General features: G+C 28.5%; 1 protein-coding gene across 1 annotated transcript; it reads right to left on the bottom strand.

Annotated features, from left to right (window-relative positions):
- Positions 1 to 4,671: 4,671 nt before the first annotated feature.
- LOC114183810 (gamma-glutamyl hydrolase-like) lies at positions 4,672 to 8,542 on the bottom strand. The gene is made up of 10 exons (XM_028070959.1): positions 8,166 to 8,542; positions 7,678 to 7,764; positions 6,780 to 6,869; positions 6,329 to 6,423; positions 6,080 to 6,140; positions 5,819 to 5,908; positions 5,660 to 5,722; positions 5,441 to 5,532; positions 4,986 to 5,078; positions 4,672 to 4,906 (listed from the first exon to the last, which is right to left on the bottom strand). Exons 1-10 carry the CDS (start codon positions 8,499 to 8,501, stop codon positions 4,873 to 4,875), a joined length of 1,041 nt encoding a protein of 346 aa, XP_027926760.1. The 5' UTR covers positions 8,502 to 8,542; the 3' UTR covers positions 4,672 to 4,872.
- Positions 8,543 to 9,408: the final 866 nt, after the last annotated feature.

Below are 9,408 nucleotides of genomic sequence, written 5' to 3'. Positions count from 1 at the left end.
AGAAGAAGTTGATGATGATGAAATAGAGAAGATCATGAAATAAAGAAGATGGTGATGATGATGAAACAGAGAAGATGATCAAACGAAAATTTTGATTTGAAATGTCAAGAGAAGTATAGGTGATAAACGTGTGTTGTTCATAAAAATGTAAAAGTTAAACATGCATACCTTTCTGTAATGGAGAAGAACTTCTTTAAATGTTGTATACACAGATGAAAAAAGATGACTATGAAAAATAGAAGATAAGTTGAAAATTATAGACGTAGATGCGTTCAGAAATGTGAAGAGAGGTAACGTTGATCAAAGTGTTTTCGTGATAATAATATTAAGTAGAGCAATCATGATTATCTTCTTGAGAAGTATTGATAACTATGGACAGTGCAATCATGTTTATATTGAGAAGTGAAAAACATAATGAAAAAATATTTAAAAAACTAAACCGTTTCTTGGAAAAGGATTTGGTATTTAATGTTGGAATATGAAAAAGTTGAATAACTATAACGTGTGGCAGATGATGGAGCAATTTATTCATCATTATCTCGAGTAGTGCAAAATTTAATGCGTTGGAATACTGATTGACACATTGATTTGGAGATAATTTGAAATAGTATTTTAATGCGTTGGAATACAAAACGTTTTGTAAGACTAAAAGGTTTTCATTGAGTGGTGGCAATGATAAACAGTCATTAAAATTTATTTAAAAATAAAAATTTGAACTTAAAGTAGAATGATCTTGGAATGCTAATGTTGTAAAAGTTTATAAATAATGTTTAAGTTATCTGATTTTAATAATAATAATAATAATAATTAATAAACAATAGTTATTGTATTTGATTGACGTTTAAATTTTGAATTTACATGGAATGGAATGCTAATTAATGTTAATTAATTAAAAATCTAATTAACAATTATTTATATTGACTCAAAACCTCTGATTTCCATTAATTTGATAAAAAACTACATAATTCAAATAATTACGTCGAAAAAACTATATAAAAAAGAAAAGAACACATAAATAAATATATATATATATATATATATATATATATAAAGTTTAAATTAGAACACATATATTTAGATATATAATAACTGCATACAAAATAAGGGTCCAATTGAAATCTTCATATATATATATATATATATATATATATATATATATATATATATAAATAAGAGGTTTAAACAAAATGACATACAAAATGTTAGACTTTAATACCAAAATAATGGATAAAGAACTTTGATATATATGTTTGTTTTTTCACTTTCAACTTCAAAAAAAAGTTCAGGATGATCCTCTACAGAGAGTTGATGAAGAGCAAAAAAATCTATCCAGCCAGATCGTATCTTAACAAACCTAGGTCTTATTATCAATTTACATTCGAATTCGTCCCTTGGTCTGTGTAAAACAACAGATGAAAGTCCACTTTTTTTCAAAATAACTCGCAAATTCTTTTTTCAAATACTGAAAAAATAATGTGAAGAGATATTACTTATTAAGAAGGCATGTAAATAGGTAATAACATTAAAAAAAAAAAACTAACCAAGTGGCTGGCTTGACAATAGTATGTGGATAGTTCAACTTGAAAATGAATTAACTTTGACATAGTTAGAGGATGACGAATGGCAATATTGTTGAGGAAGTTTGTCTTGATTCGTGAGTCTGCAGAACGTGTAGAGACGTGGATTACGAAAGAAGAATTTTTGATGTATTTTAACACAAGCAATTTCTCATACTAATCTGTATAGAAAGATCTTAATTCATTCCAGCCTTGGGTAATCATTGGAGTGTGAATATCCATGTTGTAGGTAACATGGTGAACATTACTTTGGTAATCAACAATGGTCCATTTAGAACCAAGCTCCTTCCAATAGCGTATTATGAACACTTGGTCAACGTGTCCAAAATCCTTAAAAGATTAGCAAGTTAAGAATAAAGAAATAAATATAAATATAAAAAATAAATGAGAAGGAATAAAAAAAGATACCTGGTCTTTCAAAAACATAATAATGAATCCACCAACCAGTTGTGCAGAAAGTATGGATTCTGGTGTGGGAATGGATTCCATTGCAAGAGAATAGGTTGGTGATGAAGAAGAATTGTAAGAGAAAAAAATGGGTAACAGTAGAAAAATCATATTTGTGACTTTGAATTTGGTAAACATAGGGAATATATATAAAGAGAATAGGAGAAGTCATAACTATTGCAAGAATCCGTACTTACTGGACAATCTGCTTCATAATTATTGCAATTTCTTTAGAATAAATGACAGGTTAATAAGTACGAATTAAAAAAAATTGTTTAAAAAAATATTTTCATAATAACAAAAATGAATTATAAAATTATAACTCGTAAAATAATCATTAACCTTTATTTGATCTAATAACCCAACAAAATAGAACTGTTGAACGATAAGATCAATTACATAAAATAAAATTAAAATAAAAAGAAGATAAAATACGAAACTAGGGTAAAAGTATAAGAAAAATCATTCAATGTCTTGTTGAGAAAGCTGAAAAAAATAAATCGGTGTAAAAATATCAGAAGATGAATTGTTTGCTTTAGAAAGATAAAAGAAAATGGAAACTGGGTAAAAATGTAAGATCTGACATGAAAAAGAACGAAATATGGGTAAAAATAATAGTCTAAGATGAACTATTTGATTGTAAAAGGTTAAAATAAAAACAAAAATCGGGTAAAAATAAAGAGATATCTGGTGATAAAATGCATTACGTAAAAAGTACCGAAAAAATTTGGGTAAAATGCATTACGTCTAAGATAAAATCTGGTGATAAAATACCGGAAAAAAAAGAAAGATACCATCAACGCAAAAAAATGACCAAAATAGAGATGAAGCAAAAAAGAAGAAGAAGATGAACGGTTTGCTTGTAAAAGGTGAAAAAAGAAAGAAAGATTGGTAAAAAAATGGAAGATGGTCATAAAAATTACATACCAGTTAAGTTGTAAAGCGAAAAAGACTCTTGCATGTGTTTGAACTCTTCATTTGAAGTCTGTCAACAAAAGAAAAATACCATCAACGCAAAAAATAGTTAGATCAAAGTAAATATAAGAAAAATATGAGTTGTTACCTTGATAAAGCTGAAAAAGAAAAGAAATCTAGGTAAAAAAATGATATCTCGCAATGACCAATGTTAGACTAATTTCAGTGATCTGTAAAAAATGACCAAAACAGAGATGAAGCAAAAAAAAAAGAAAAAGATGAACGGTTTGCTCGTAAAAGGTGAAAAAAGAAAGAAAAATTGGTAAAAAAAGGAATCTGGTCATAAAAATTACATACCAGTTAAGTTGTACAACGAGAAAGACTCTTGCATGTGTTTGAACTCTTCATTTGAAGCCTGTAATCAAAAGAAAAATACAATCAACGCAAAAAATAGTTAGATCAAAGTAAATATAAGAAGAATATGAGTTGTTTACTTCAAAAAGCTGAAAATAAAAATGAAATATGAGTAAAAAAAACCATATGTCGCAGTGACCAATATTAGACCTGTAGAAAAAAGAAAAATAACATGAACGCAAAAAATAATTAGATCTGAGAAAATATGAGAAGAATATGAGTTGTTTGCTTAAGAAAGGTGAAAATAAAAACGAAATCTGGGTAAAAAAAACCATATGTCGCAGTGACCCATATTAGACTTGTACAAAAAAGAAAAATACCATCAACGCAAAAAAAGTTAGATATGAGAAAATATAAGAAGAATATGAGTTGTTTTCTTGAGAAAGGTGAAAACACAAACGAAAATAGAGATGCAACATCTTCAGATCTGGGTAAAAAAATGATATCTTCAGATCTTCTCATTTCATTCATCTGAAAAGAATGACGAAAACAGAGATACCACAAAAATAACTACAGATCTGAAGAAGTTAGACAAATCGAAAAAGAGAAGTCTGAAGATGAAGAGGTGTTATGTGCGCGTGAGAAAAATAGAGAAAACAGGAAGATAGAGAAGAAGTTGAAGAGTCTATTGTGAGTGAGAAAGACGTGAGAAGAAGAGAGAGAGAGAGAGAGAGAGAGAGAGGAAAAAAAGATGTTGACAGGAAAGAGGAGCGGAAGTTGAGAAGAAAAAAGTGAGAGATAATTTTTGGATTCTGATTTATTTTGGAACGTTCAAAATTGTCTTTGATTGACACGTTATCATTTATTCCTTTTGTAGAATCAAAATTTTGAATTGAATTGGGTCAAATATATTATTTAATAGAAGAAGTGTCCTTTTGTTAGTTTAGAATTGAATAATATGTGTAAAATAAAACTTTTATTTTGTATTAACAAAAGATATAACCATTCTTTGGTCCTTCTATTTTTCCTAGTTTTTTTCCTCCCGTTACACTCACTTTCGCTTCATTTGTCTCTAGTCTTCCCAACTTCTCATTCAATTTTCTTCTCATGGGAACACGAAAAACACACACATAGGAAATGATATAGAAGAGTAAGGTGTGTTTTCCATTCATTTAATTTAATTATTATGACTTGGTATTGCATCTTAAGCTATGTATCTCATTTATGCTAACAAGTAAACTCGTCTTTTCTCATCGACTCTTAGATTCAAACTTAGTTCTAAAAACAATCTTTTAAATATTTTTTGTAATTTTTCATAATAAATTATAATGACTACTCTTCTAAATTTTTAACGATTAGTTGTGACAGATATACGACATAAGTTTAAATTGCTCTCAATAACACACTAAGGTTTGGGGACAACAACATTATAATATCTCATTGATAAGCAGAGCAATGCCCCGATATTAAGCATATTACAAACATCAGTGTGCACAAACTTTTATTCCTCGAAACACATCCACCGTTCATAATTTATTGTGCACAAAATCACACTCAATGAAACTCCCAACACTTAGAGTCACTCAAAGATATAGACTTGATCAAATCCTTTCCTGCAAGTTGCAAAAAGAAACCATGTAAAAACTTTGTCATGTGCTACGAAATGAATAACAGTGACAAAGATAAACTTACCCAGCAACTCCACTATAAGTGGCCTTGTAGTTGTAGATCAGATTGTCTCGCACTGCCTGAGCATCAGGTCTGTTTGAGGATTTCCTAGCTTCACTGCTCCCAAATTCATCAAAGTCACTCACATGTTAACCATTCACAGATTCATGTTCAAACACACTCACCACAACCAAAAATCCAAAACAAAATAAGAAACATATATTGTTCCGAATCCAAGATTCCAAGTTTATGAGATAACATTGTTATCATCGATCATCGCATCCAAAATAATGTTATTTTAGAGTCTGAAATTTTATCACGGTTTTATTTTTAAAAAATATAAAAGAAATAATATTTAAATTTTTTTTTTATCTCTTATTCTAAACTATGTAAGATTATCGGATGTAATGGAAACCAAACCTGTCGAAACCTATCTTATAATTCAAAGTGGAAAAAAATATCAAAGTATGTGTTCTGACCTCACGAAAAAGTTTGCAGCGGACTGAGTAACCAGAACTGCATTCGCTGTGTGAGGGGCTTTCAAAGATGTGGCCCATTCAAAGGCATTTTTCTGCAAGATTTTTTTGGTAGAAAGGTGCAATATTATAGTTAAAATTAAAAATAAAATTGAATTATCAAATTGAGAGTTACTAATAAAAAAAATAGTGTTTATCTTTAAAAGCAAATTTATAAATTACCTCTGGGTTCCATAGGTTAACAGTCACAGGATATTTCGTACCACGTGCCGTGGAAACAAAAACCTACAATCATAATTAATGATAAAGTTAGAATATGAGGAAAAATAGGTTTAAGATGAAAAGAAAACAAATTAACAAAAACATTAATTTAATTAATACCTTGTTATCTCTGTCTGTGGATGTTGCCAAAATGTCAAAAAAGCTGGATAATTTTCTGTTATATTGAAGCCTGCGTGGGGTTATGGCATACTGCCATGTAAAAAAAAATGCTAAAATTACATCATTTAATTTAAAAATATTATAATAAAATTAAGGAATTGTAAAGTGTAGGAAACAAGAATTAAACAAAAAAAAAAAAAAAAAAAACTGACAGTATAGAATAATTGAAGTCTCAAACTGTAATTGCGAACACAAACTCACTCTATGATTGTGCAGGACCAGACACTCTGATCTCACCAGTTGCAACAAATCTAAAGGAAAACTATAGAGGAAAAAGAAGAGGTTAAACTTAATCTTTGGTTCTAAGAAATTGAAATAATAGATCAATGAATTTGTTGAAAAGAATGTTTGTAAATTATGAACTGAAGCATTTACAAGTTTATAGTTCTTCATGTTCTGTTGTTTCAATGCTTCTTCTGAGATCGAAAATGTATAATGTAGATAACTTACGTTTGATATAGACTTCCATCTTCAAGTGCATTAATCCACAATTGAAGAGAACTCGGCAAGCTCGATGCATTGAATGTTTCAAGAACATCAGCTTGCTATTTCCAAGGAAAACCAGAAATATGAATACAACACACCACAAAAATGTAACAAGAATCAAGAAGATTAACCAGTATGAGTATTTTTCCAGTAATTTAAGAAAAATAATAATAATAGCAATGAATAATTTTAAAAAATAATTAAATATGCTTTTTATCTACTTTATGAAAATGTAACTTTGATATTGTGAGAAGTATATTTTATATAACTTTCATAAAATATAAAAATTAAAATAGATATATAACTTAATTTAAGAATAAAATATAATTTTTAAAATAAATTAAAAATAAAAAAATATAATTAACGCTTTAAAAGTATACATTTGATAAGCTCTCATCCCCTAATGTAAACTTACTTCAGCTACGATCTTTATTAGCAGGTTTCCACCTAAGTTGAGGCCAAGAACTGGGAAGTGTTCACCAGCATCATTTCTCTCTAAAGCTGCCTGCACACACAGATAAAATTCCATAAATTATTTTTAAATTATACAAACACATGTATCAACATGAATTTCATTCATAAACAATTTTTTGTTTATTATTCTATGGAGCAAATCGATGGGTGTAGAGAAATGATACACATGTTTTGTGTCATTTTATTTTTACAATTTTATTCTCTCAACTGTTAAATTTAAATAATTATTTATAATAATAAAATAACTTATTAGTTTTATTATTTTACTAATTTTAATAAATATTTTTTAATTCAAATAATTATATAAATAAGTACATCTCAACTTGCTGTCTCATCAGTCTTAGGAATTGATTAAAAAAATATTTAAATAATTAAAAAAAACTAAACTTTAGCATATAATTAATTTTACATAAAGTTATTTTTACATACCTTCTTACTTTTTTTTTAAATATTCATATTAGTCTGTTTAAGTTACCAAATGCAACTTAATAGAAGAAAAATGCAAAAAAAAAAAAAATACATTATTTTTTATTGAAAAAAAAAGATAAAAAATAGTTAACTCGCTTTTTAGGAAAAATAAATTATTTTCACGTGTGTATATTTTCAAGTTAGATCTTGTACAAAATATGGATAGAATTTTGTTAGCAAATAACAATGCTGATTAAGGCTACAAAATCAAAAGGTGATATGTTTTTGTTTGAAAATCAATTTCCACAAGTCCTTACTAATCAAAAGGATTTGATCCATGAATCTGAATATTAAAATATAAAATTGTGGAACAAAGTTAATCAATGCACCTTGGAAAGTTATTATATATATAAAAAAAAAACATTATTTACCTGAAAAACAAATTGAAGGGCTTTGAGATATGGACCAGATGAAGCCAACCCACCAGTGAAGATCACTCCATTTGTCAAAGACAGTTTCTGCAACAAATTAAACCAAAAATCGAAGTTAAACCATCAGAATGCTATATTTCTTCACCGTCACTAAATACATATTTTACCTTTTAAGATCTCAACTTTATTCTTCACTTTCAAATGCATATATTAAAAAGTACTATTTGAACTCTTAAAGATAATAAATTTCTAAATTTTCCTCGTATACATTTATTATAATATATATTTATTTTTATTTTGTTGTTGTAATATACAATTAAAATTTGTGTATGTGCTTCTTAACTATTTCTTTGGATTTTATTTTTTAATTGATACTCCCAGTGGATTCTTTTATATAATCTATTTGAAAAGAAGAACATCACATCAATTAATTTTGTATTAATTATCCCTTATATATTTTGTAATAATATATTTTTGGCATGATTTACCGCGAGAAGGCTATCCGGTGACTCGTTGTAGAGAAGAGGAATAACTCTAGCACCACCGGACTCCACGAACTTGACGTAGGAGGCGGCGATGTATGAAATGCCGCTGCTGTTGCTGAGGCGGCCGGCGGCTCCGTCGCCGGGGTTCGACAGGATTCCGATGACCGGGCGCGGGTTAAGCTTTGGGTCGGGTGCCGTGCAACTCGAGGACGAACTCAGTGAGTTGTCCTGGTGGAGCTGACTCGGCAATAAAATGTGGTCATTGTTGACAATGGCAGCGACAAGGCATGTGAAGAGAGTAACGAAAAAGAAAAGGCTGAAAACGGTGTTGTTTGCCATGGTACAGAAGGGGACTAATGTTGGAGCTTGAAGGAAAATGGGGAAGATGTCTGGTTATTTATGGTTGTAATTGGCACGTGCCAATTATTTGGTGGGTGGTAGACATCTAATATCTATTAAATATAAATTTAAAATTCATTTTTTTTAAATAGTATTGGAATCATTTGATTTATTCTACAAAATATTATTGGTTAAACTCCACCTTATATACTAATTTTATAAAATTGATTTAAATTTAAAGATAATTTCTTAAAATTTGAATATTATTTTTTTACCGTCTTTTTATTGATTTTTATCCATTCTCTACAATTTTTTTTTCAACATAAACGAATTTAAAATTATTAAATGAAAATATAACAGCGTTATGAATCATAATAAATTTGTTTTCCACTCATGACAATGCATAATGGAAAACTCCAATGTGAAATAAATGTGAAATAAATATATTGGTAATAAAAAAAGTTGATTGAAATACAATTTCTTGGTAGTTAAATTCTCCTACAAACCTTACTAAACTTGAACTCCAGTATAAATAAGTCATGACAAATCTATAATTCGCAGATCATCATAAGGATGAACCGCTTTAATACAAAAAATGTAATATCTCATTTTAATAGCTTAAAACTAATAAATAAAACTTTTTATTATAGTATTAAAAACAAGTAATCCAGTGTATAAGATATATTAATACAGTCTTACATATCATTTATATAAACCAACTAAACTAACAAGCTTTATACATGAACTAATCACTACTAAAGCTCCTCAAAACCTTTACGTACTCTATCTAATAGCTCCTCATCCTCTAGAAGTGTTTCTAAACCTACAATTTCATTTGCTCCCACCAAAATGGTGATCGTCGCAATAGAAGAAAATAACACAAGACTACAAAGTGTAAGGGTAAGCT

The sequence above is a fragment of the Vigna unguiculata genome, chromosome 5 (assembly GCF_004118075.2).
Source record: "Vigna unguiculata cultivar IT97K-499-35 chromosome 5, ASM411807v1, whole genome shotgun sequence".
Classification (NCBI taxonomy): Eukaryota; Viridiplantae; Streptophyta; class Magnoliopsida; order Fabales; family Fabaceae; genus Vigna; species Vigna unguiculata.
The sequence above is the reverse complement of the archived record's forward strand: the minus strand, read 5'-3'. Positions and strand labels throughout refer to the sequence as shown.